Source organism: Trichosurus vulpecula, chromosome 7 (genome assembly GCF_011100635.1).
Source record: "Trichosurus vulpecula isolate mTriVul1 chromosome 7, mTriVul1.pri, whole genome shotgun sequence".
NCBI lineage: Eukaryota > Metazoa > Chordata > Mammalia > Diprotodontia > Phalangeridae > Trichosurus > Trichosurus vulpecula.
In genome coordinates, this window is record NC_050579.1 from 7,474,567 (window position 1) to 7,501,785 (window position 27,219).

Here is a 27,219-nt window from a genome sequence, read left to right on the forward strand (position 1 = left end):
GGTCCCTTTTTTTCAGATGAGGAAACAGGCCCAGAGACACTGTGACTTGCCTATGGCAGGAGAAGGCAGTGATTCTTCATGATGACGATGCCCTGGGGTGAGGGGGCAGCCTCTCTTCATGAGACTCAGATATTCTCTTCCAAAGGCAGCCCCAGCCCTACCTTCTGCATGAAGTGTTTCCTGACCCCCGACCCCCAAACTGCCTTCTAGCAAGATGGGCCTGGGTTCGAGTCCTGCCTCTGATACACCAGCTGTGGCCAATCCTGCGTGTGGCTTCTAGCAGCTCTGTTGGCCTCCTCTGCAGAGAAGTGTGGCCCAGCCTCCCCCCGGAGTGAGGCTGCTGGGCCTTGTGAGGTCTTCAGGGGTTCCCCTTTGGGAATCCTTGGGAGGGGGATGGTCACTCACAGTGTCTTGATACCAAGTCAGCACCTGGCACCTCTGGAGATGCGCCCATGCAGACCGGGATGGGAAGACCCTGGGGGAGCCCTTGCTATGGCCAAATACATGGGCTTGGGTCTCCTCCTTCCCTCCCCATCCCCATACACACTCCTTGCCCTTGGCTCTCAGAGGATGAGTGAGAGAATCTGGGTGAGAAGAAAGGTTCTGTCTACAGTCATGGTAGCAGCATGGGACTGGGAGGCAGAGACTGTGGGTTCTGAGGCCTCCCCCAACTCACCAAGAGGGCCTACTGTCTAGCTCCAGCCTCCCTGGGGGAACAGGGATGGATGTGAAAGGCCCACAGTACCCTCCAAACTGGAAGGCACTAAATTAGATTGGAAAGAAAGCCGCTCCCTAACCCAGCCAGAGTCCAGGACAGGGGCCCCACCCACCTAGCCCTGGGTCAAGGCTGAGGCTAATCAGCCACAAAGCTCCTACAGCTGCGGGGTCCAGCGAGTAAGAAGGGAAGACAGCTCCCCCCATGGCAGAAGCCAGAAGGGACATGTCAGAGCATCGGTGCTGGGGGGCTCCTTTAGGTCACTCCAGAGACAAGGTCCAGCCACTGCTTTGGGAAGCAATCAACCCATCACTGAACATTCGCGCTAACCTCATAGACTAACCCTGTATGCTACTGATTAGTGACCAGACTCATGAAAGGTCAGGGAAAGGGTGGGGCTCAAGATGGAGCCCAGAGGCATCTGTCCAGCCCTAAGCTCTGCAGGGTCCAGCCTTGCTCATTCCCCAGAAGCTGCTGCTGGGCCTGTGAACCAGATTTGGGGACGGACCCAGCTCTGCTCTCTACCGCTCCCCACTCTCTGCATCCTTCAGATTTCAATGATTAGCAAACCATACAAAAGGGATGCTGTTCATGAGGGGACGTTCATGAGAAAGGGATGGTGATCTGACGGCAGATAGCCTTCTGGGTTCTGAGACGGGGCCTCTTGTCGAGGGACCCTGCCCAGACTCCAGGGTCCCCAAGATAACTTGTGGGCGACTTTTTGAAAGACATGAAATGGTGCATCTGCAGCTAGAAATGAAGTGCTCTAGTTTCTAGTTAGCTGGGGATTAACCCATTTTATGGGGAAAATTCCCCCCAGAAAGACACCCTAGAAGAGGATGTGGTGGGTGATGTCAAAACTACTGGCTATCTTCCAAGCGCTATCATGCGCGCACACACACACACATACACTCACACACACACCACTTATAAAAACTCATAAAAATTCAAAGTTGAGTCTGTCTCTGGGGCGAAGAGACCTCTGGGGAGCGAAAGAAATGATATGGCCATGGAGACTCCCCACAGACCACCCAATCAAGTGGAAGCAAGGGATGCATTTCGCATTCACCTTACACAACTCTCCCCCATTCTGCTTGCCCTGGAAGGCGGGGACATCACTTGTTGTACAGTACTGATAGGGCCGGGCCGGGAGAAAGCAGCAGATGAACTCCGGCCCCATTTGAGCTCAGAGCAAACAAGGTGGGAAGCGCCGCTCCTCTCGGTCCAGTACTGAGGGACAAGAAGGAAGCGTACACGATGGGACCCGAGGCAGCCTGTGAGCACAGGACATCTGGGAGGATGGCCCTGGGGACACACCAGCATACGCCCTGAACCTGAGGCAAATAAGACTGTACAAGTAAAGGCAGCAGGAAGGGGATGGGATCTTTTTTTGTGGCCAAAAGTACAAAATTTGGAAAATACAGTCATTGACTAGTCAAGCAAAGAGAAAGGGACAGAAAAAGAACAATGTGATTTCCAAGAGAGTTTTTGACATTCTCTGTCTGAAGTCTACACAGCCAGCTACTGAATTGGGCATCAGAGTTCAGATTCTGCCTTAGACATTCCCTAGCTGTGTGACCCTGGGCAAGTTATGCCACTTTGCCTCCGTTTCCTCATCTGTAAAATGAGGGGGCAGGACTGGAGGGCCTCGAGTGCCCTTCCAGCCTGAAATCCAAGATCCAACAACTGGATGGAGATGATGGTTAACACAAAACTGGACGGGATACCTAATCCGCCGCATGTGATACGATCTTTGAACAGCAATGAGAATCAACTGAAACGATGGAATAAATCTATGTCAATTTAAGACTACCGTGAAGGATAAATGTAAAGTCCTTCACTTAGGGTCAAAAAATGAACAATTCAAAAGCAGGTAAGTGGGAAAAAAAACTTTGCTGAGAGTTACTCCGACGAATGCCTCAATTCTAAGATATATAGGCAACTGATTCAAATTTATAATGAGAGCCACTCCCCAATTGATAAATGGTTAAAAGATATAAATGGGAAGTTTTCAGAAGAAGAAATCCAAATTACTAGTACTCATATGGGAAACAAAATGCTCTAAATCACTACTAGCTAAGGAAATGCGACTAGAAAAACTCTGGGATTCTACCTCATACACTCATGCTGGCAATGTTGACCCCCCTCCCCAAAAAAAAAGACAAATGGTGGTGGGGCTGGAGAAAACAGGTCTACTGACGACTCGGTGGTGCCATGAACTGGTCCAGCTATTCTGGGAAGCAATTTGGAGCTATTAAATGGTGCCCACCCTCTGATCCATCTCTACTACCACTAGGTCTTTACTTCAAAGAGATCAAAGAAAGAGGAAAAGGACCCATACGGCCCAAACTATTTTAAGCAGCTCTTTTTGTGGTGGCCAAGAATTGAAAATGGAGGAGATGCCCATCACCTGGGGGACACATGAGCAAGTTATGGTATACGGATGGCATGAACTGCTACAGTGCAGTAAAAAAAGCGAAGGAAGCACCTTTCAAAGAAACCTGAGGGGATCCGTGTGAACGGAAGCAGAGCATGCTGAGCAGCAGAACCAGGAGAACAATTTATTCAGTAACAACAAGGTCGTAGGGACGGAGAGCTTGGCAGGCCAGTGCAAGGACCAGCCAAGTTACGCCTCCTGAAACCTGATGAGGAAGTGTGCTGCCCATCTCCCATGGATCGAGGGCAGACTGAGGCAGGCAGGTTTGGGATGTGGCCAAGGCAGGGGTTTGACCCTCAGGACAACACACCTTTGAAACAAGTTCTGATTTTATTTTTGTTTTCTCTGTTGGGGGCGGGGAGACAGAGAAGGTCAATCTTCATTTGGAAATAAATTAAGTTTAAACAAATAAACTGTTCGTGTAGAGGTCTGTGAAAGGACAGCAGCAGACATGGGAAACCCAAAACTAGAGAACTGGTGATTTTAGTGGACGGCAAGGTTTGCAAATCGCCCTTGACACCCTCCCCCTTTTTCCCCTCCCCACCACTGTTGCTCCCTTAAGTAACAGAATGGAGGTGTAGTATCCACAAGGAAGGCCTCATTTCCCACTGCCCGGATCTGGTCAGACTACACATGTCCGCAGTGCTATTCAGTTTTATAGTGCATGTGTGTCCCGAAGGGTGAGGATGGGGACCAGCCTTGATGGGTTAGTGTCTAAGGAACTGAAGACAAGCCCGGGGCCCGAGGGAGTGGGGAGTGGGAGGGGAAGGGGAAGGTGGCTGGAGATTGGACCCAGGCAAGGGACAGGAACAATTCAATGTCTCCAGAGGGAAGAGGCAGCAGGGAGAGGTTACAGAGGGGAAGATTGCAGCTCCCAATGAGGAAGAAGGTGCTCGTAATTAGCTCAGACCCCAGATGAAGTAAGCTCCTGGTCCCCTTCACTGGCAGGATTCCAGCAGAGTTGATAGAGGGGGATCATGTGTCCATTAGGGCTTTGGACCCAAGGAGTTCTAAATGCCCAAAGACGTCATGAAACCTTGGGCTTCTCACTCCCAGTGGCCTTGGGGCATCCCCACTTGGCTGTTGGGACAGTGGAAACCTAGGGGTCTAGTCTCAGCCCTGCCAGCTCAATGTCCCAGGGCAGGGGTGGGGGGAACCAGAATCTTTCTGGGTCTCAATTTTCCCTTCGATAAAAGGAGAGGGTTGGCCAGGAGGCCCCGGTGGCCTTAGCCCTCGGAATCTGTGAAGATGAACTATGGTGGCCATAGATCAGGCACATCTAGACTCCACAAGCCAGTAGCTCCACCATCCCCTCCAGCCACGTAGCCTCTGAACCTCAGTTTCCCCATCTGTCAAATGGGACTGTATCACCTCTCTGTGGCTTCACTGGCAAACTTTAAAGCCTCCTAGAATAAAGGTCACTGCTGCTTCTGAGTGATGGCACGACCCACATACCAGGGTGTTTGAGAACAAGAAAATCCACCGGGACGGTGCCAGCAGAGCAGGAGCTCGCTGAAGGTGGGGGAAGGCTGAAGTCACCCCAGGGACCGAGGTCGGGGCCTCCCAAGTTTCTGTCATCTCATTCACGTAGTCACTTTGGCCAGGAAGGGGGAAAAGACACCACAAAGCCTCCTTAACTCAGATTCACTGTGAGCCAGGCCAACCGGGATTAAGGAAGGGGTGATTCCTGGAGCAGAGTGCAGGAAGGCCTCAGGCTCCCCGGGGCAGGGACGGCCTGAGTTTTGGCACCGGATTCCCATTAATAAATGTTTGCAGACTGACTACACAAATACCATCTGACTTTCTTTCAAGAGCATCCTCTGACCAGAAGCTAGTGAATGACGGCCTGCCTTGGGGAGATCCTGGGGGACCGGCTTCTAGGAAGTGAGGATTGAGAACTGGAGCACCAACTATTTGTAAACAGACACTTCTTAAACACTTGAGGGTGCTTGAAAAGTCTGCCTTCTAAGTAATTTAAACATTCCCTTTGAACCCGGGTTTACACAAGCATCGGCAGGGCCAACCCTTTCTTTATAGATAATATAAACTTTCCCTCTGTGGCTTCCTGAATCATTCCTTCTCGGCTCAGAGGCTCCTCTCCCACAGAAACACAAATGGGTCCCTTAGAGGGTCTGAGGAGGAGGGGAGGGCAAGATGGCATCCTGGCCCAAGGGGGCAAGCCTTCCCAGACAAGCCCAGTGGCCACCACACAGGAAAGAGCGAGCTGGCCACAGCTGGGGGCCCTGGGCACTGGCTCACAAAGGAGGCCTTTTCCAGGAATGCTCCGGAGAGCTTACTCAAGTCTGGGTCACGTGCTTCTTCTGAGAAAAGCTGCATCAGCTGGGGGAGGAGAGGCCTGGCCCCTGAGCAGCTGGCTGGACAGCCGACCACTTGCCCCTACCCTGCCCCACCTCCTCCTTCCCCTTCTTCTCTTTTTTATTTTTAAAACTATTTCACAAGCCCCAGCGCTCACACTTACCAGGGAACCAGGAGGTCTCCCAATCTGGGAGCTATTAGCAACAAAAAAGGCAGCGGGGGGGGGGGGCGGGGAGGGGAGGAGGGGGGCTTGGGGAGATGGCATCTCCTGGGAGGGGGTACGCTCAGCTTTGCCAAGGCTGCTGGTGAGCCATCCCCTGGGGTCCTCTGCCCAGCCCCTTAGAACCCCAGGGCCTGGGGTCCCAAGTCTGACCCTGACACCCCCTATTTGCCCCACCTCCATGGGCTTCCCATCACCACTAGGACCAGACAATTCTCTGTTGTTTCAAAGCCCTTCCCTACCTGGCCTCCTCCTACCTGTCCAGGCTTCTTCCACCCACCCACCTCCTCTGATATGGGCATTCCAGCCTCCTCCCCCAAGACCCACCACCTCCTGACTCGGGGCACATGCACTGGCACTCTCTCCCTCCTCATCTTTCCTCCAAACCCCATCTTCTATAGAAACAGTTTCCCAATTGCCCCTCTGGGCTAGTGGGCAGCTGGGGGGCCAGAGCAGTGGGCATTGCCTCAGGCCCTTCTGAGCCAGCCACTGTCCCTGCCTGCCTCAGTGTCCTCACCTGTCAAAGGGGAGGTGCCAACGGGATGCTATTTATAGAGCAGTCAGAATAGTGCCTGGCACACAGTAGGTGCCACAGGAACATTAGGAGGCAGCAGGGTACACACAGCACTGGGCGCACAGTCAGGAAGGCCCGAATTCAAAGCCAACCTCCCACTCACTAGCTGGGTGGCCCTGGGCGAGTCACCTCACCCTGTTTGCCTCAGTTTCCTCATCTGTCAAACGGGCCGGAGAAGGACATGGCAGACCACTGCAGGAACTTTACCGAGAAAAGCCCAGATGGGGTCACGGAGTTGGCCACAACTAAATGACCAACCACAAGGTCACTCGTATCATTCTTCTCAGGCCTTCTCTGTGCATGGTCCCCAGCTGATCCTGTATCTCAGACACACATAGTTGTTGCAAGTGTCTCCCCCAAGTGCCTAGCTTGTGTCTGGAGCACAGTGGGCTCACTTGGGCCAGCCCCTCAACCCCTGGGGGCATCAGCACCAACATCTCAAAGTGAGAGAGGCCAGCCTCGAAGGCCGCTTCTAACTCTCCCTGTGTCAGTCCATCAGATGTGGTGGCAGGAGCAGGGAACCTGGGTTCAAAGCTTGCCTCTCCTACTTCCTAGCTGTGTGATCATGGGCCAGGCCCTGCATCTCTGGGCCTCAGCTCACTCATCTGCAAGATGGGAGATGGGCTGGATGGCCTCTGCGGTCCTTCCACACATGCATGCAGCTCCAAGGGAGGTATGTTGGAGGCATCAGACCACACGGCCCCCAGCCTCCATTCCACTGCAACACAGAGCCAGGCCACAAGAAAGATGAGGGCTGTGCCCAAGTTTATCTGCGGCATCTCATGGCAACTCCATGATCAGTCTCGACGCTCGGGGACACCTCTCACCCTGCCCCTGACCTGGCGGGAGCCCCCACTGTCCACCATCTCTGGAAGTCAAGGCGCCACCAAGCTTAGGACACTGACCTGTTTTTCTAAGCGGAAAGTCGTCTTTGGAGTCGTACATTCCCAGCACAGGGTGATTGTAGGCCGCGGGGCCCCCACTTTGTGGGGGGGAGCTCTGGTCCAGGGAGCTGTGCTGAGTTTTCCTGCAGACGGGAAAAAGAGGAAAAAAAAACTTAGCTTACCGCAGGGTCTGGCTGACGTGTCACCAACAATGCTCGGGACGGACTCGGAGGGTGAGCCCCAGGTCATGGAGCCCATTTCTGGCGCTCAGAGAGCTCCACTCACGCCTCAGTTCCCGGTCAAGGGCCCCGTGTTGACAAATGGCCTCTGCCTCCACACTGGCCATTCCTCATGGAGGGAGGGCCGTCTCCTCTTGCCTCAGCCTCCAAGAACCCATCTCTTTATTACAGAGTGAGTGCAAGCACCGCCCTCCTCCTGGAGCCTTTCCTGGGCCCCCCAAGTGCTGGCGCCCCCCTGACCCACCTTATGTTTACTAGGTGGACATTGCTTCTTCGGGGGAAATGGAAGCTCCTGGAGGGCAGGCCCCAAACCAGATGCCTGCCACTGCTTCCTACAGGTCTGCGCTCCATAGGGGCAGTCACTGGGGAGCTGACTGATGCTCCCTTGGGAGACTAGAAGGGACAGGGGTGGGGTGGGGGGGCAGGGGGGTTAGGAAGGACAGAATCCTCCCTCAGGCTGGCTCAGATGGAGCTATTTGCATTTGTTCCTGCGAGAACTGATGTGCGTAGCACCACAGAAACCAGATAGAGAGATAGAAACATCCATCCCCCATGGCACTCTCCTTTCTACCCCTGACCCTCATCTAGCTGAAAACTGGGTGAGAGGAGAAGGGCTGGGGCAGGGGGCTCCGTGGGCCCTGGGCCAGCCTCCCCATGCCTGTTTCCTCTTCAATAAGATGAGGGGATGAGGGTGCTGGACAAGACAGCTCCAGGTCTCTTTCAGTGTTCTAAGGATGGTGATGGGAGGAGGGGCCTTCTGGGGGGCAGGAAGGCGACGGGAGGTGCGTGCACCTTGCAGAGGCTGGGCCAACGGTTGGCTTCTGCTTGCATTTTAAATGTATTTTGATGAACCTAATCAAGTTACTTAACGATCGAAAGCAAATTTGCCAATTTGCTCATATGGTGCACTGGAGATGACTTATCTGAACAGGCAAACACCCACACCTGCAGGGACCAAGGAGCAGGGGAGTCCTGAACCACCTGCGGGTGCCCAGGCAGACGGGGTCTGCCACAGGCAGCCTGTGTGGGGGTCCCACATCCTCAGGGAGCGGGTCTGCCCTGACAGGAGCCTCAGAAGCAGGAGTCTGGGCGCTTTACCTTGGGGCCAGCGCCATAGGGCAGGAGGAAGCTCAGAATTCATCCCATCTACCACCCCATTGTACAGACAAGGAAACTGAGGCTGGGAAAGGAAAGGCCTTTACCATGTCTTACTTTATAGGAAGTGAATGAGTGGCCAAAGCAGGACACTCCTGACCAAGAGGTTCAAAGCTCCATTCCCGTCTGATGGACACAGCCAAGGGATGCCCCCTCTGGGTCTGTCTGTCTCTCTCCTCTCCATCCCCCTGCTCCAATCTCTCTCTCTCTCTGGGTCTCTGTCTCTCTCCTCTCTCTCTCTCCCCTCATTGGCTAAGCCCTTTTGGGGTGCACTTTTCTCACCCAAAGAAAGCCTGCACAGGAGATCTGCCTCCATAGGGGGTCCTACAGAACAGAGGGCCACGGGAAGGCCCGCTGTATCAAGCAGCTGCCCTGGCCCCCTGAGCACAGGTGTGGCTTTCAGGCAGTCATGTTCCCACTTGGGGTCTCCACTGACCTCTGTAAGACAGAGAAAAGGGCTCAGAATAGACCCTCTTGACCATCCTTAATTAAGCAGGATTTGGGGCTGGGGGAGAGCAGAATTCACACCCAGCTCCCAATACGTCCTATGCATGTGACCACAGATGAGTTGTTTCCCCAGTGCATGGTGCAGGGCTCGGTCCCCCAGCAGGCCTGTGCCCTCTGTCCTGCCCAGCTCTCATGGCTCCTAGAGCTCCAAGGGTCTGCAGCCTTCCCAGTGTGGGCACCCTCTCCACTAGTACAGAGTGGAAGTCCCTCTCTGACTTCCAAAGCTGCTGTGACCATAAGTTTCATCTTCCTGAAGGTCACCCTGAGATGAGCCTCTGCCCTTGGCTGGACTGAGCCTTAGAGACCAGACAAGCGGCCCATCTCTGGCTGGCCTTGCACCACAGAGCTGCAGGCAGGCAGGTAACCACAGAGACCACAGTCCTGGAGGCCAATCCTGCCTCAGACACCCTATGAATGGCATGTGACCTGTCTCAGCCTCAGTTTCTTCATCTGAAAACCTGCCTACCAGGACTGTTGGACGATCAAATGTGACAACACAGGTGAAGTACTTGGCAAACCTCAGAAGGCTTTCTCTTACCACTGTGGGGCTCGGGGCCCCGACCAGAAGGTGGGGGGCCCCAAAGTCAGGTTCCAGGGAGTCCAAGGCCGAACAGAACCAGCCAAGAGTCACTGGGCTTACAAATGGGATCCTGGGAGGAGGGTGCTGATGCACCAAGTCCCTGGGCTCCCAATATCTCCCCTACTTTTCCTCTCCTTCATTCTGCTTGCACTGAAATCTGGCTCTCGCTCCGCTTTCCCACTCCCTGGAGCAAGTGGGCAGCTGTGGGCCCAGGGCGGTCAGGCCCCGTGGGATTTCTTCGCTGTCCCACCTGATTTTCTCAGAGTGAGGATCGGAGATGCTGCTTTTGCCCACAGGAGTGGGAGCTTAGACCCATTAAGAATGAGCACAGAGGTGTGGGGCCCCTTGGCCAAGCTGGGCAATCAATTGATCCACATTTACTGAGTGCCTACGATATGCCAAGCACTGTGCTAAGTGCTAGGGAGACAGAAAATGACAGCCCCCGGGACCCGGGTTCATGCTGCCTTGGGCCAAGCTCCAAGAACAGCCTGAGTTGGGAAGCCCGGGGTAGGGGTTGGGGGCTGCAGGGTTGGGCAGGTCCCTTCCCAAGAGGAAGGAGGAGGGGGAGGAGGGAGAGAAGGAGGAGGAGAGAGAGGAGGAGGGGAAGGAGGGAGAGGAGGAAGAGGAGAGGGAGGAGAAGGGGGAAGGCAGCTTGTGGCTTTTTCCCATCACTTCCCCAACTCAGGGCTCCCCAGACCTCTGGCCATGGTGCTGAGCCCCCCTGTCCCCACTTACCCATACCAGTAGCGAGGGTCACTGGAGATGCAGTGGTTCAGATTGCGATGCGCCAGGGCCTTCTTCTTGTTGAGGACAAACTCCTGAAGCTTCATCTTCACTTCAGTGCTGGCCACGGCACCTGAAACAAGGCGGGGGGGGGGACTCAGCTGCTAGGGCATCTGGGAGCAGGGCAGGAAGAGGCTGCAGGGGAGGCCTCCAGGGTTACATCGCTGTGCACCTCGCCTTAGAATGCAGATGGAATCACTGCAAAGACTCCTCTTTACCTTCTGTTCCTACAGAAAAGTGGCCCCTGAATAAACCCCCAGAGCAAGGGCCACATGGGGGGAGGGGCTCATCTGCAAGAAAGACTTTGGTCCAAACTCAAGAAGAATTCATAGGCACACAGCATAAAAGCACACATGCGTGTGCACACACACAATATACCACAGACACACGTGTGCAGAGACACACACATGCACTACATACAGACACGTAGACACAGACACATTCACATACACAAACACACAAAGACATGCACATACATACACCACACACACCCCGGGAGAGGAGCTTCCATCTGTCTACACTGGCTACAGCTGGATGTGCTCCACTGTTTGTAGGCTGCCTCCCTCCTTAGACTAGGAGGTCCCCAAGGGCAGGGATGGTTTTTGCCTTTCTTTGTATCCTCAGCCCTGAGCACAGTGTGTAGCACACAGTAGGAGCTTAATAAATGCTTCTTGTCTGCTTTGGGCCTCCAGGTGAGGCCCCTCTCTGGTGGGCAGATCAGCCAGATCCTTCCTAATTGTGGGGCCCAGCAAGGAACATGGCCCAAGGGGTTCAGGGTAATGGGCAAGAGGGAGGCTGTGCGGACTCTGACTGAGGAATGGGAGCTGGGCTCTCAGGATGGGGATGGCACCATCCCAGGGTCTCTCGGGGAAGTGAGAGGGTGGCAGAAGAGGGATGGAGAGGGGAGCAGGGGGAGAGGAGGGCACCACAGAGCCCCTGGCACAAAGATGGAAACATCGTTTCACTGGTTTACAGAAGGCCCAAAAACGTTCTATGGGGCAAAGGCTTCCATACTTTCTAAGCCTCAAGAGAATGTTCTATTGGAAAGTTTAGGAAGATGCTTTTGTTTTCTAGGTAGAAAAATGAGGATTTGCCGGGTTTCTGTTCTGGAGGAAATCAGCACGCTGAGCACTCCAGCCTTTCGCTTCATGCTCTCTACTGACTGCCCTACTGTGGAAAAGTCCCAACACAGTGACCCTTTGGGGCATGAGCCCCTTGTGTACCAGTGGGTACTGCACCCACAGAGAGCCAGGAGAACACGCTCAGCCACTCCCTAGACAGTCATGTGGCTAGAGGCCAGCAGCATCCCCTCTCTGGGCTGGTGACTGAGGAGCAAGGCTGCAGCAAAGCCCCTGACCCACGGGGGCCCCTCTGCTGTTTGGCCTTCTGGGCGGGAGGGAGGCCTGAGCTCCGGGGGTCCTCTGGGCTAGGAGGCTTGGAGATCAGGCCCAGCAAACACCCGGTGTGAATGAAGGGGCCTGGTCACATACAGCTCCTTGTAGATGGTGTTTTGTGTGTGTGTGTGTGTGTGTGTGTGTGTGTGTGTGTGTATGTATGTGTGAACGGTGTTTGCCTCATGTGTGGAGTTTGTGTGCCATGAGGTATGTGCACACCTGTGCATGTGTGTGAGGGGCGTGTGCCGTGTGAGTGTGTAGGGACAATGATGAGGACATGGGTGAGCACACATTATAAATGCTTCCCAGACACTTCTGTTTGTCCTGACAGCCGCCCTAGCAGGGACACTGCAAAGGAAGGGGCCGCAACCTGCCCAGCATCCCTCAAAGTGGGGTGTGCCCGTGGCCTCCAGAGCTGAGGGAGAAGGGCCCAAGGGCCCACAGGACACACACCCCTGTTCACATGTCTACATGCATGCACACGTGTGTACGGGGTATCTATGTAGCGTGCGTGCTCACACACCCCCATGCATAAATCATAAAGCCTCCTGCCGCCAGCTCTGCTCAGACCGGGGGAGGGGGCTTTCACAGCTGCCTCTCTGCTCTGAGGGCCCAGTGATCACACGGTGCTTAATCCATTAAAAATAATGAGCACTGACATTTATACGGCGCCTACCGTGTGCCAGGATTGTACCAAGGGCTAGAAATAGGACCTCACAGCAGCCCTCACAGGGAGGCGCTGTCATATTCCCACTCTGAGGAAACTGAGGCAGACGTTGGTTAAGTAGCTTGCCCAGGATCACACAGCCAGTAACTAGCCTGAGGATGCGTTTGAACTCAAGTCTTCCCACCGAGGGCCTGGTGCTATTGCCTCCGTGGCACCCCCTCATGGCATGAGCAGACACTGGTCTGCCTTTCTCTGAACACCCAGCACTTAGCACCGTGCCCGGTATACAGTCAGCACTTAATAGATACTCGTTGACTGACCGCAGGACCATATGTTGTCAAGGAGGTCCCTTTGTGGGTATGGGCGTGGGCCGGACCCTCTGGGCTCCAGGTGTCTGGACTGCTGTGCCCGGATAACCCCCATGCAAGCGTGTCCATCTTGGATATGGAGGCGCTGAGGACAATGCCGGACGTGCTCAGACAGGCCGGAGGGGCACTGGGGGCAAGACCGTCTGTGCTATTTCAGGGACACTGAAGCCAAAACAGTCAGCCGATGTTTGCTGAGCAGCTACTCCATGTGCCAGGTGGCAGCTGGGCAGCGCAGTGAGCTTCAGGCACGGGCAGGAAGACCTGAACTCAAATCTCGCCTCGGATGCTTCCTAGCTCTGTGACCCTGGACAAGTCACTTCACCCTGTTTGCCTCAGTTTCAACATCTGTCAAAAGACCAGGAGAAGGAAATGGCAGACCCCTCCAGGATCTGCCAAGAAAACCCCCAATGGGGTCATGGAGAGTCGGACATGACTGAAAAATGACTGGACGGCAGCATGTGCCAGGCCCTGGGCTTGGTGCCTGGGATACAAAAGGCAGATCCTTTCCTCAAAGAGCCTCCAATCTAACAGCAGAGACAACAAGCCAACCAGTCGATGCGAACAAGCTACAGACAAGAGAAAGAGGAAATCAGAAATGAAGGGGGTGGGGAGGCTTCCAGGAGGTGGGTCATAATGGAGACTAGAAGGAAGCCAGGAAGCCCAGTGGTCAGAGTGGAGGAGGGAGAGCATCCCAGGTCTGGGAACAGCCAGAGATGGCCACAGGCAGGTGGCCGGTGCCTGTGGGCTGACAACTGAGCCACCACGGCTTCTGTGGGCTGCCCGAGGCTGGCCTGGGCTCTTCCCCACTCCTGGCAGCCACCAGGATCTGCCAGGGGTGAACCATCTAAAATTTAGTCTTCCTGTGTTTACTTCCTGTTCCCTCCACCAGCCTGAGGGCAGGCAGGGTCTCCCTTTCTGTCTCTGCCCCCAGCACCTGGCACAGGGAGTGCCCACACAAGGCGCCTACTAAGTGCTTGGGATTGGTTAAAGAGCTATAGATCTGTAGCAGGTCCTCCCTCTCTCAAAGTTCCTTGGACTCATTCAATCCTAGGTCTGAAATACACACATACACACTCACACTCATATAAACACACATTTTTACACTTACATATCTCACATACATATTCACCCACATTTCCACACTCATATTGTCGCACACATGCACTCTCACATAATGGATCAACCCCAGGGCTGGCTCTAAGTCCTGCACTAACCCTGTTCAACTAGACCTCTCTGATGGGCCTATGAGAAACCCTCATGGGTGTTGCATGATCAGCCATTAGGCCTAATGGGAAGCCCAGGAGCCCCCCCAGCATCTGGAGGGGAAGCTAGTGGGGGTGGGGTCCAGAAGTGGCATTAGCAGAGGGCAGCAGAGGGGCAGGGCCCCGGCACACCCAGACAGACTGCACAGTCTCCGTGCCAGCCATCCTTCTTCCAGGAATATGTTCCTAGATCATGTTGGGACAAGGTAACCGTGAAGGAGAAAGCCCCTCTGATGCCACTGCCCCGGGCACCAACCTGGACTGCCTGAACCTCCTGGACGACCCTGGTGTCCAGACAGGGGCTGGGCACAGAGCTGGACATGCCAGCTCTAAGGTGGGCTCATCCCAGCCTCCAGATCAACCCCTTCACTAGACACAAATAGGCCAGACACTCATACCCCACAAATGACGGGGAAGGAAAAACTCTGAACCTATAGAGACTCAGGGAAAGAGACCAAAACATTGTGGGACAGAATGAGGGCCCCTTGTCTGCTACAGGACGGGGCATAATGGTCCCCAGGACTACCTGTGCTCTCCAGAGAAGTCAGATGTCCTGCAAATGTGAAGGGAGAGAGGGAGGGAAGGAAAAAGGAAGGGAGGAAAGAAGGGAGGGGAAGGAGGAGGGGGGAGGAAGGAAGGAAGGGAGGAAGGGAGGGAGGAAGGAAGGAAGGAAGGGAGGAAGGAAGGGAGGAGGGAGGGAGGGGCTGTTGAAATCCCATTTTACAGCTGAAGAAACTGAGGCAGCTTCTCCCCATCTCTCTCACACTCTCCAAAACTGTTTAGAAAACAAGCCGAGCTGCACAAATCTCTCCTAGAGTTCAGGGAACAAGCGCTTGGTGCATCTGGTACTTTACAGTTTTTAATATTCTCCATCCATTAGGAAACCTGCCAGATGGACTTTAAAATATTTAAATCCAATCAGAAGTCACATTAAGCTTCCACTTATTTAAACACAAATAAGGAATGTGCAGACCCAAAAGGGGGGCCAGCAGCCCTCCTCGGGCCTCAGTTTCCCCTCCCCCTGTGCCTCGGTTTCCCACCGTGCACTCACTCTCTTTGCCCTTCTCCTTGTTCTTCAGCTGCTGCAGCTTCTGCTCGCGATGCTGCTTCTCCAGCTCCTGCTCCTGGCGATGCTGCTCAAGCTTCCGCTGGTGCTCCAGCAGCTCCTGCTGATGCTTCATCGCCAGCATCTCCTGCTGCTGCTGTGGGTGCAAGAGATGGGGGGGGCGGTCAGCAACTCAGGGCTAAGCTCATGCAGAGATGCCAGCAGGGCCATTCTGCGATCAGCCATGTGAGAGCACAGTCTGTGAGGACTTATTTGGCGTCAACTGAGTACCAGGCACTGGGGACACAAAGGCAGAAATGAAAGAGCCCCTGTCCTTGGGGAACTTCCGTTCTACCCTGCATCCCAGAGCTGCCCTTACTGAAACAACTGGACAGGCCAAGGGGGCAGATTCAAGTTCTGAGGGGCACAGCAAAGGCGAAATTGCTAACGCCAATATCTATCAATATTTATACCATTACAGACTTCTGCATCTGTTCCAAGTCATTCCTCCTTCTCAGGAAGACAGCATCTGTGGTCTGGGATGCTGGGACACCCTTGCAGGGCTGAGCGTTAACAGGTATGCCTGGTCAGGTGGGGCTACCATTTGGTACCAGGCTTCGACTGCCCCCTCTGCTCAGTGTGACCACTCTGGCCAGCCAGGCCCTTCATCCTCCTTACCCCTCTCCAACTCCCCAAAGCTACCTCTCAGAACATTTGTTTCTCAAATAGTATCCACAAAGAGAGCTGGATGGGGATCTTTCAATTGTCATAAAAGGATCAGGAAGGAGAAAAAAAAGAAGTAGCAGATACTAGTGATGAAAATTCTTAGGAACAACCTGGCTCCTGGAGAAGCAAGAGAATCTCCCAGAGCTCAGACCTAACGTGTGAGGAGACACTGAGCCTTCGATTAGCCCTCAATGCGCCCCAGCTTCTGGGCAAGGGCTCCCATCCTGCCTGCACGTGGAGATGAGACAGGAACTATGGAGGAAAGGGGAAAGGAGAGGTTCCATCCAACTGCAAAAGCTGCAGTTGGCCAAAACTGTTTAATAATTTCTGATATTTATAGAGAAGGCAGAGGAGAAGGGGGGAAGGGAAAGAAGAAGGAAGGAACGGAGGGAGGGAAGGAAAGAAGAAAGGGAGGAAGGAAGGGAGGGAAAGAAAGAAGGGAGGGAAGAAGGAAAGAAGAAGAAGAGGAGAGAGGAAGGGAGGGAAGGAAAGAAGGAAGGGAGGGAGGAAAAGAAGAAAATGCAGGAAAGGAGAAGGAAGGAAGGAAGGAAGGGAGGGAGGGAGGTAGAGGAAGTGCATTTTAAACTAAATGCCTTTGCATGGTTCAAGCAGCCAAAGCTTTGGTTTCCCCGGTGTGGGCACCTTCCCATCTAAATCTCTCGGACCCTTGACACCTCATGGAAAACTGGACAAAGCTCTGAATTTGGAGGCAGAGGGATTTCCTTCAACACTGACTCCATGTATGATCTTGGGTTAGGGTTGGTTCTTTATCTTTCCTGGGCCTGTTTCCTTCTCTGTCAAATGGAAGGGTTAGTCCTGCTGGTCTCTAGGGCTCTTGCCTGCTTTAAAGGGATGCCCCAAGAACCTCACAGGATGGTCTTTTTGGGCCACTGTGGCTGAAGAAAGCGACAGTCCTCGAGATGAGGTGATGCAGGCACTCAGAACATTCCAAGCTGGGACTAAACCCTCACTGTGGTCTTTGGGAGAAGCCAGCTCAGGACAGCACCATCATGGAGGTTTTCAGAATTCAAACACTGCCAGGCAGCCAGTGGGCCCTTAGTCAGTAAGAGGACCCATGAAAAACAGTGATAAGAAAACCAATCCACTGGCTGGGCGCTCCAGGTTGGAGGTGGAGCAGGTGGAGCCAATCTCTGTCAAGGTGGGCAAAGCTTTGCTCACCCTGACCCCCCCAGCTGGTGATGCCAACAGGCAGCAGATAAGCCAAGGATCCACCCTTGAGGGCACAGTGGTGGGCGGAGCTTCCATATCCATTATTCAGCAATTATGACTCCAGGCAGGTCTGTGGATATCTTTGCATAGAACTCTGGCCTTCCCTGGGCAGCAGGCCACCCCCACCCCTCAATCTCTCTGCTCTGCTTGAACAAGCTCTCCTCAAAGTCTTCCAGTGAAAAGAAGGGTTGCAATAAGGCAGGAGTGACTGTCCCATTGTAGAACAACTGCTCCCCCACATACACAGGGGCTTCTGCTGAGGTGGTGGGGGCAGGAGTGCTTTTGCTTAAACCCCGTTAATACAGGGAGAAGCTGCAGCTGACTTTCATCACCCCAACACTAACTCCAATTCCCCCTCGATGACACGCTTCTTATTAGCATAGGTCCAAGCATGCAATGGCGAGTCTAGAGAAAAGAGACTGGGAATAATGACCATTTACAGACTCGAGGAGAGAGTGAGAAAGTGAGGTGTGAATGGTGCCTGGATTCCAGGGAAGCAGCAAGCGCTCGCTCGGGCCAGGCCGGACGTCCCGTGAGGCCACACGCGCCTCCTCTGCTGTCCCAGGCGCAGGGTCCAGGCCGGCCAGGTTCAGAGGCTCAGCCACGGCTTCCACATAGGACAACACGAAAGCATCTCTGAATTCCATCCGCCTCCAAGTTCAGGGATCGCTCTCTGTTGGCTGGTGAGAGGCGGAGAGCCAGCTATGGGTCAGAAGATCTGGGTTTGAGTCCTGCCTCTGACACAGGGAGAGTCTGGGGTCTGCCCCCAGGGATGACTCACGCCAAGGGCATCAATACAGGATTTGATGCTTAGGGGACCTGGGTTCAAATCCTGGCACAGTCCCTTCTCTATGAGTTATTTCACCTCTGGGCCCATCTTCCCACTCATAAAACAAGGATTTGGACCCGACCAGATAATTTGCCAGCATTTGTTAAGTACCTTGTGAGGGGTGGAGGCTAGAGAAAGAGCCCGTGGCTTGGCTGGGCACCTTCCGCCTTCAGCTCTTGGAGCCAAGGGCTCCAAGGAGAAGAGGCGGCTCGCCCAGGGTCACAGAGCGAATATTTGTCCAAGGAGAACTCGAAGCTGGGTCTTCCTGGTTCCTAGGCCTCTGTGGGCATTTCCTGTACTGATGACTAGAACACAATTAGGAATGAGGAAGGGTCAGGGGAGCAGGAGGGATAGCCAAGGCTGGGCTAGGAAGCAATAGGAATAATCACTGGCCACATGCGGGGCCATCATCACGGAATCCGCCGGCCTGGCATCTGTGGTCCTCAGTTTCCTTATCTGGAAAATGTGGGGTTTGGACGGGGGCGGGGGGGGGGGGTCCTTCCACATCAGCGATTCCTTCCGCCTGTGATTTACGAGATGCCAGCAGGTGAGGCTCACTGGCGATGGGCCTTTCCGACAGCCCACGGAGTAAGCACAGCTGCCTGTTCTAACCGAGGTGCCCCATACGCTGACTTGGCAGGCACAGGACGCTCAGATGGCCTACACCCGTGGCAGAGAACCAGGCGCACTGTTCTCCAATGTAAGACCACCACACTCCCCAAGGCTCATAGAGCAAGCCTTGTCACAGGCTGTGATGAGCTCGGGCAGGAGTCTAGGCGCTCCCTTCCTCCTGGGGGGCGGGGCTGCTGGCACCCCCTGGGCCAGCAGCATGCATTGGTAACTAAGGTGGGGCTCCAGATGGGGCTAGTGAAGGGAGGTCTGATTATATGTTCGCTCCCAAGTAGGCCCCAAACCCCTAGCTACTAGGTGCTGAGCCCATGTGGGCAGCATGAAGTCCCCAGGGTCCTAAGGGGAGGTGCTAAGTCCAGAGCCAATAGTAAGAGCTTAAGTTCTGGTCGCTCAGATGACGTCTGATGACGGCTAAAGAGCGCATAAGAAGAGAGAACAGAGCTGTGTGCTTAGAGCTGTCACTCTTAGGAGACTCCAGGCAGCTGTAGTTAAGAGCCCTTCAGCTTGTAAACCTGCATGTTCAGACTTGGTTAAACTCTGGTAACGATGCATTGGGATTTGAACCAGACAAGGTCTGTCTGTCGATGTTTGTAATCTGTTTGTATTTGCTCTGAAGCTCAGGGGGCTGGCTTTTTCCCCTGAACTAAGTGAATGGCATTTGTGTGCTGGATTAAGGTAAGACTGTTGACCCCTCAACGTTGCTTTCCTTGGTAAAGAAGATCAAAACAACCTGGGCTTGCCGCGTTCTGTGAGCTGTTTGGTGTTGGTTTTACACCCCGACAGCAGCTGCTAGCCGGATTGTTGAAACACAGCAGCAGCACTCTGACATCAATTCAACTTCATGAGCATTTACCAAGTGTCTGGAGGGAGCTGGGCCCTGGGCATTCGGGGAGGAGAGGAAGGCCAAAGTTCAGCCACTGGAGATCTTCCATTCGTCCAGGGGGGAGATCCTGGGCATCTGATCCAAGGCTGTGGAGACACATCCAAGGAAGGCTGCCCAGCAGAGGCAGCGGCTGAGCTGAGCCTCCAAGGCCATCATGGACAACATGGCATCCAGGACTGTGTGAGAGCAGGCCAGCTTGGAGAAGAGCAGGCCTCCCTCCGGAGGATGCAGCTCTCTCCCCTGTGGGGTGAGCCGTCTGCATCCTCCGCTCCATCGCCAGGCATCTAACAGACTGCAAGCTCCTCAAAGGCATCGTCCAGACTTGGGCAGAGCATTCGGCAGACAGCTCCTTGGTTGGCCAATGACATCCCATTGTGAGCTCCTCATGAGGCTTGGGGGGGCCGGGATGATAAGCAGCCCCATTTCACAGATGGGGAAACTGTCATTCAGGCACAATTCTCCCCAACCTCTGGCCTCCAAGGGCTAGGATATTCCCTACCTGCATCCCTCTTACCCCCCCAGCCAGTGGCCAATCAGTGCCGGGCCCTGCAGTGTGGGTCACTAGCTGCAAGCACCGGCTAGCCCAGGGAACACGGACCGTTCTTTTTTGAAGGGAAGATCTCAACCAAATTCTCCAGTTCTGGCCCATGCCAGTCAGGTCCCTATCTCTCTGGGAATGACACAACAGAGGCTTTTGCCTGAACCGACAGGAGGGTCTCACTCAGGCAGAGTTGACGCTAACTCTTGTTTCTGGGCCTGTCCGTGTCTCTCTCCCTCCTTGTCTCTAGGTCTGTCCATATCTCTCTCCCTCAGCATCTCTGGGTCCATCTGTGTCTCTCTCCCTCCTCATCTCTGGGTCTGTCTGTATCTCTATCCCTCCTTGTCTCTGGGTCTGTCTGTGTCTCTCTCCCTCCTCATCTCTGGATCCATCCATGTCTCTCTCTCTCCCTCCTCATCTCTGGGTCTCTGTCTCTCTCCCTCCACGTCTCTGGGTTTGTGTCTCTCTCCCTCATCGTCTCTGGGTCTGTCTGTATCTCTCTCCCCCCTTGTCTCTGGGTCTGCCCGCATCTCTCTCCCCCCTTGTCTCTGGGTCTGTCCGTATCTCTCTCTCTCCTTGTCTCTGGGTCTGTGTCTCTCTCCCTCCTCATCTTTGGGTCCGTCGGTGTCTCTCTCCCTCCTCATCTCTGGGTCTATCTGTGTCTCTCTCCCTCCGCGTCTCTGGGTCCGTCGGTGTCTCTCTCCCTCCTCATCTCTGGGTCCGTCCGTGTCTCTCTCCCTCCTTGTCTCTGGGTCTGTGTCTCTCTCCCTCCTCGTCTCTGGGTCTGTCTGCGTCTCTCTCCCCCCTTGTCTCTGGGTGTCTGTATCTCTCTCCCTCCTTGTCTCTGGGTCTGTGTCTCTCTCCCTCGTTATCTCTGGGTCTGTCTGTATCTCTCTCCCTCCTTGTCTCTGGGTCTGTGTCTCTCTCCCTCCTCATCTCTGGGTCTGTCTGTATCTCTCTCCCCCCTTGTCTCTGGGTCTCTGTCTCTCTCCCTCGTTATCTCTGGGTCTGTCTGTATCTCTCTCCCTCCTTGTCTCTAGGTCTGTGTCTCTCTCCCTCCTCATCTCTGGGTCTGTCCGCGCCTCTCTCCCCCCTTGTCTCTGGGTCTGTCTGTCTCTCTCCCTCCTTGTCTCTGGGTCTGTGTCTCTCTCCCTCCTCATCTCTGGGTCTTTCTGTATCTCTCTCCCTCCTTGTCTCTGGGTCTGTCTGTGTCTCTCTCCCTCTTGGTCTCTGGATCCATCCGTGTCTCTCTCTCCCTCCTCGTCTCTGGGTCTCTGTCTCTCTCCCTCCACGTCTCTGGGTTTGTGTGTCTCTCCCTCCTCGTCTCTGGGTCTGTCTGTATCTCTCTCCCTCCTTGTCTCTGGGTCTGTGTCTCTCTCCCTCCTCATCTCTGGGTCTGTCCGAGTCTCTCCCCCTCCTTTCTCTGTTTCTGTCACACACATGTACGTACAGGTATGCGCATGTCCCATCTACACCCAGGAGAATACAAGCTCTTTGTGGCCAGGGATGCTCTTCCAGTTTTATTTTTGCACCCACAGTGACTGGCACATGGGGCAGAGGTGACTCAGAGCTGCTGGTCCAGTGGCGAGGCCCCATGCTGGTGCTGGAGGTGGAGAAATGCTTATGGTATGCCCACCTCTCTTGCCTTCGCTGGCGCCCAGCACAGGGCCCCCACTCCCCACGTGCAGTGAGCCCCAAGGGCCTGGAACATCAGCTCATCTTTATCTGAGTGTAGCTGCTGCCAACCCTCCATGTCCCAGGTGACTGACAGGGACCCCCGTGGGGAGGGGAACAAGCCCTTTCCGACATCTGCATCGGGTGTACAGAACCATGTGCCACAAGGCTACTGCGGTCCTCGGCTCCTCCCTTGGCACACGCCCCTTTCTTTCCAGTGTCTCTGCCTTCCCCAGAGACACCCCTCGTCTGGCACACCCCACACCTCCCTCTTATCTGCAGCAACCCTATACGTCCTTCCAGGCCAGCCTGAAATGCTATCTCCTCCCGGAATCCCTGTCCCACTGCCCTGAGCTGTAAACGATCCCCCTCTCCATCAGCACCGGGTCAGGGATAGGTCTGTTCTGGGCTTCGCCTATCAGCCGCCCATCTTATCTGCCCCTCCAGAGTTCTAGGCCTTGCAAGGCAGGGCTGCTTCATCTGTCTCATCTGACTACAGGTCTTCCAGGGCAAGGAAAGGGGGATGAACGCAGAGGCAGCAACTGCACATTTATTGTAAACCCTTCTTTTCCAGACACCATGCTAAGCATGCAGGAGATCATGGAAGAAGAAAGGCAGGGTGAAGTAGTGCTCGGATGTGGCGGTGACGAAGGCAGGGGCCACTTGGGGTGCCTCACAAACATCAGGACTGAGCCAGGGCATCTTTCTCAGGCCGGGCCTTGCACTGTCCAGGGGCGTAGCAGGATGGGCAGGGCTTGATCTCAGGGGGTGGGGTTCAGGCTACGGCAGACCTAACATCGTTGTCACCAGCATCGCTAATGTTCACACAGCTCCTACTATGCACTGGCAATACGGTCCTTTCTCAAAGTGGTCAGCGGCCAAACACGGCTGCAGAGAAGGGGGGCTCCCCCTGCCCTCTCCAGAAAACATCAAACCTGATGTCCAAACTCGAGGTGAGGACTGAACTGACCTGGGGAGCACCGGCTGCCCCCCTCGTGGGCGAGAGCCAGGATATCCTGTGGTGGAAATGGGCATTTTGGTTCTGAGATGCTGCCTGACTTCTGTGGCTGCTTCCACAGCCTACCAGGAAGCCATGAGAGAGGGCAGCCAATGCCGCCTCGGGACTGTGCTCCCAGGGAGGAAGCTGGCTCTGCATTTCTGGTCCTGGCCATGCCCCGCAGGACCAAGCAGAGTGAGGCTAATCCCATCTCCCCTGGGCCTCCCCAGGACAGGCCTCAAATGCTTCAAGACAGTCAGGTTGCATCTCCCAAGCTTTCTCCAGGTTAACCACACCCACCAACCTGACCTGCCTTCCCAGTGGTTGCTGTTACTGCCCTCATCTTTATCATCAAAAGCACCTACTATGTGCCAGGAACATGCTAAGTGCTTCACAGATAGTATCTAATTTGATATTCACAACTCCGGGATGTGAGTGACATTATCTCCACTTTACAGATGACAAAACAGAGTCAAGCAGAGGTTAAGTGCCTTACCCAGGGTCACACAGCTAGTTAAGTGTCTGAGGCTGGCTTCGAACTCGTCTTCCTGACTGTAGGCTCAGTGCTCCATCCTCTGAGCCCCTGGCTGCCCTGGGAGCCTTCAGATGCCAGAGGAGAAGGAGCCACCGACCACACACTCCATGCCCAGCCAGCCAACAGACACAAGTCCTCAGAACTGCAGTCCCGAAGGCCAATGCTGGAGCTTGACCACAGACACAACAACTTCCAGAGGAGGGAGACATCTGGAACAAGGCCTGAAGGGTCTGGCAGCCGGGCACAGTCAAAGGTCACCCGCCTGGGCCTATGGAGGTGACCTAAATGCCTCCCTGCTGAAAGGGGAAACTGAGGCCTGGCCCACGTGTCTGAGGAACAGATCACTGCTTTATTCCCTTGTTTTACAGCAGGAGAAGCTGAGGCCAGAGATGGTCCCAGGCTGTGACTTGAACTTTCTCGGTCACCAGACAAACAAGTGAATTTATTCAGACTTGTTTGGGGATGCGGGCTCAGTATTCACTCCTATCACCTCCTGGTAGAATGGCTCTGGGCTCTTTGGGCCTCAGTTTACCCACATGTAAAGGGAGGGAACTAAACCACCTGGGCGTAGGGGTCCTTCCCCTCTAGGCCCACAAACCTTGAGTGACCAACCGACTTTGGTTTTTCTACACCGGCAGGTCTCGGCTGGGCCTCCCAGCAACCACAGGGAAGTGCCTGCCTCTTACTTACACCCAGAATTCCAAGGATCTTTGGTGCTATTTCCCAGCATGGGAGACTGAGGCCATCAGAAAAAAACACTCCCTTTTGCCCACCCCTCTTTACCCTTCACATGAGGTGACCTAAGCCCACCTCGAGAGGGCAAGCATCCTTTGTAAAAGATGCTGGAATGCCACCAGGTTCCCAGCCCAGGCACAGTACAGAGACTGGGGGCCATACAAGTCCTGAGAAAGCTTGGCTTGCTATCCCTTGGGACCCTACCCCACACGCCCAGGGCCTGCCAGGAGGCGGCAGGAAGCAAGACAAAGCAGAGACTGGGGATGGACAGAGTGACCCCTGGGTCTGGAGGCACTGGGTTCATCCTCAGAGACGGGGGCACTTCCCCATTCACCCCCCACCACTACCCCCGAGAGTGCGGTGTGCTCCTGAGGAGGGAGGGAGAGAGGAGAGTCATCCAAGGCCATAAGGGAGTGTGTATGCATGTGTGTGAATGAGTGTGTGTGTGTGTGTGTGTGTGTGTGTGTGTGAGTGTGAGAGAGTGAGGCAGAGACAGACCTAGAGAGAGTATGTTCAGGGGCATATGTGTGTGTGAAAGTATGTGTATGAGTGTGTGTGTATAAGTGTGTGAGGATATGTACATGGGCAAGAGTGTGTGTGTGGTTGTGTGTAAGTGTATGAGGATGTGTACATGGGCAGGAGTGTGTGTGTGTGAGTGTATGAATGAGTGTGTATGTGAGGCTGTGTACATGAGTGAGAGTGTGAGTGTATGTGTGCGCATGTGAGCGTATGAATGAATGTGTGTGTGCGAATATATGAGTGTGTAAGTGTGTGAGGCTGTGTACATGGGTGAGAGTGTGAGTGTATGTGTGCACGTGTGAATGTATGAGTGTGTGTGTGAGGCTGTGTACATGGGCGAGAGTGTGCGCATGAGAGAGTATGAGTGAGTGTGTGTGAGGCTGTGTACATGGGTGGGTGGGTGTGCGCATGCATGTGAGTGTATGAATGAGCATGTAAATGTGTAAGACTGTACATGGGTGAGAGTGTGTGTGTACATATGTGAGTGTATGAGTCTGCATACATGGGCGAGAGTGTATGCACATGTGAGATTATGAGCATGCAAGTGTGTGAGGCTGTGGGTGAGTGTGTGCATGTAAGTGTATGAGTGTGTAAGTATGTGAGGCTGTGTACATGGGCGAGAGCGTGTGCGCATGAGAAAGTATGAGTGAGTGTGTAAGTGTGAGGCTGTGTACATGGGTGTGTGTGTGTGTGTGCATGTGAGTGTATGAATGAGCGTGTAAGTGTGTAAGACTGTACATGGGTGAGAGTGTGTGTGTACATATGTGAGTGTATGAGTAAGTGTATGAGTCTGTGTACTTGGGCGAGAGTGTATGCACGTGTGAGAGTATGAGTATGCAAGTGTGTGAGGCTGTGGGTGAGTGTGTGCATGTAAGTGTATGAGTGCGTAAGTATGTGAGGCTGTGTACATGGGCGAGAGCGTGTGCGCGTGTCAGAGTGAGTGAACGTGTAAGCGTGTGAGGCTGTGTACATGGGCGAGAGTGTGTGTGTGGTTGTGTGTGTGTGAGCATGAGTGTAAGTGTATGAGTGAGTGTGAGGATGTGTACATGGGCAAGAGTGTGTGTGTGAGTGTATGAATGAGTGCGTAAGCGTGTGAGGCTGTGTACATGGGCGAGAGCATGTGCGTGCATGTGAGCATATGAGTAAGCATGCTCTGGTGCGAGAGTGGGGAGGGCCTCTGGACCCCACCCTGGACCTGGGGCCCCTCCGAGGCTGGTCTCCCCCTCCCCGGGTGAGTGGGCACATGAGAGAGGGGAGGCTGGAGGCCACCGCCAGGGTCTCTGGGTGCAGGAGCTCAGCTGCTGGTGGCAGGCGGCAAGGGGAGGAAGGCAGCAGCGGCTTATTAAGCACCTACTATGTGCCAGGCACTGGGCTGAGCCCTTTACAATTTATTATCTCATTTGATCCTCTGGGAAGCAGGGGCTGTTATCTCCATGTGACAGATGAGGAAACTGAGGCAGACAGGGTTAAGTGACTTGCCCAGGGTCACCCAGCTAGTGAGTGTCTGAGGCTGGATTCAAACCCAGGTATTCCTGACTCTCTAACCTCCGTGCTGCCAGCTGCCTCAAAGAACCAGCCTGGGAGCGAAACGCCAGGACTCTGGCCCCACTCCTGCCACCGGCTCTCCAAATGATCCCAGCAGGGGATGCCGGCATTCTGGGCCTCGGTTCCCCACCTCCCCCACTGTGCACACACCTGACTCTCATCAGTATTCCTTCTGCTACAACTGGATCTGCCTCAGTTTCTTCCTCTATAAGATAAGGGGGCTGGGCCTGTCCAGGAGCCTCAAACTGAGGCCGGCGAGTCTGTTTTTTAAAATCTCTTGATGACTATGTACAATATAACTGGTTCCTCCCGTCCTTTCCGTGTCGTGCTCTGTGTACTCAAACACATGATTCTGAGAAGGGCAGGGACACAGGTGGGCTCTCAGGGCCCCATGTCTCAGTTTCCTCATGGGAAAAGGGAAGGGCAGGGGCTGGGTGATCTCCACTTTGGATGATGACCTGCCCCTCGAGCCCAAGCCCCCCACCCCCTCTGCCTCCAGATCCTGCCCTTGGATCCCCTGGGAGCAGGAGGGGAGGCCAAGCCCCTTCCTCCCCAACTCCTTCCCACCTCTCCCCTCTGCTAGGTGTGTCCGGGGACCTGCCCCAGGGATCGGCCCCCTCACCCACCTTGATGTGCTCATGGAGCTGGGCCTCGTGCTGCCGTGAGAGCTGTTCATGCTGCCGCTGGAACTCGGCAATGAGAATCTGCCGCTGGATCTGCTGCTTCTGCTTGAGGGCCAGCAGCTCCTGCTGTAGCTGCTGCTCACGGAGCGTGGGCTCCGTCACCGGCAGCGAGAACTGGTGGTCCAGGCGGAGGTCCATGGGCACAGCGGAGGGCGCCACTGGGAGGGGCAGTGCTGGGCTCACGTCCACTGCGGCCGGGAAAGAGAAAGGAATACTCAGACGGTCAGGTGGCCGCAGTGGACGGCCATGCCGACCATCACTCTGACCAGTCTGCTGTGACAGCCACACCAACCATCAGCTGATCAGTCTGCCGTGGACAGCCACGCTGACCATCACCCCGACCAGTCTTCCACAGAGAGCCATGCTGACCATCACCCGACCAGTCTCCCGTGGCAGCCATGCCGACCATCATCCCGACCAGTCTGCTGTGGTGGCCACGCCGACCATCACCCGACCAGTCTCCCACGGCGGCCACGCAGACCATCACCCTGACCAGTCTGCCATGGAGGCCATGCCGACCATGCCAACCATCACCTTGATCACCCTGAC

The 27,219-nt window shown here is 54.7% G+C and overlaps 1 protein-coding gene across 2 annotated transcripts in view; it reads right to left on the minus strand.

The window, feature by feature from the left end:
• LOC118856962 (histone deacetylase 4-like) overlaps nucleotides 1-27,219 on the minus strand; it is a gene marked incomplete at its 3' end in the record, with an annotated part of 168,904 nt that overhangs the window by 15,771 nt on the left and 125,914 nt on the right. For both annotated transcript variants that reach the window (XM_036767542.1, XM_036767543.1), the window contains 4 exon segments: nucleotides 7,168-7,289; nucleotides 10,363-10,483; nucleotides 15,153-15,303; nucleotides 26,614-26,858. In XM_036767542.1, the coding sequence (XP_036623437.1) occupies nucleotides 7,168-7,289; nucleotides 10,363-10,483; nucleotides 15,153-15,303; nucleotides 26,614-26,858 (639 nt within the window).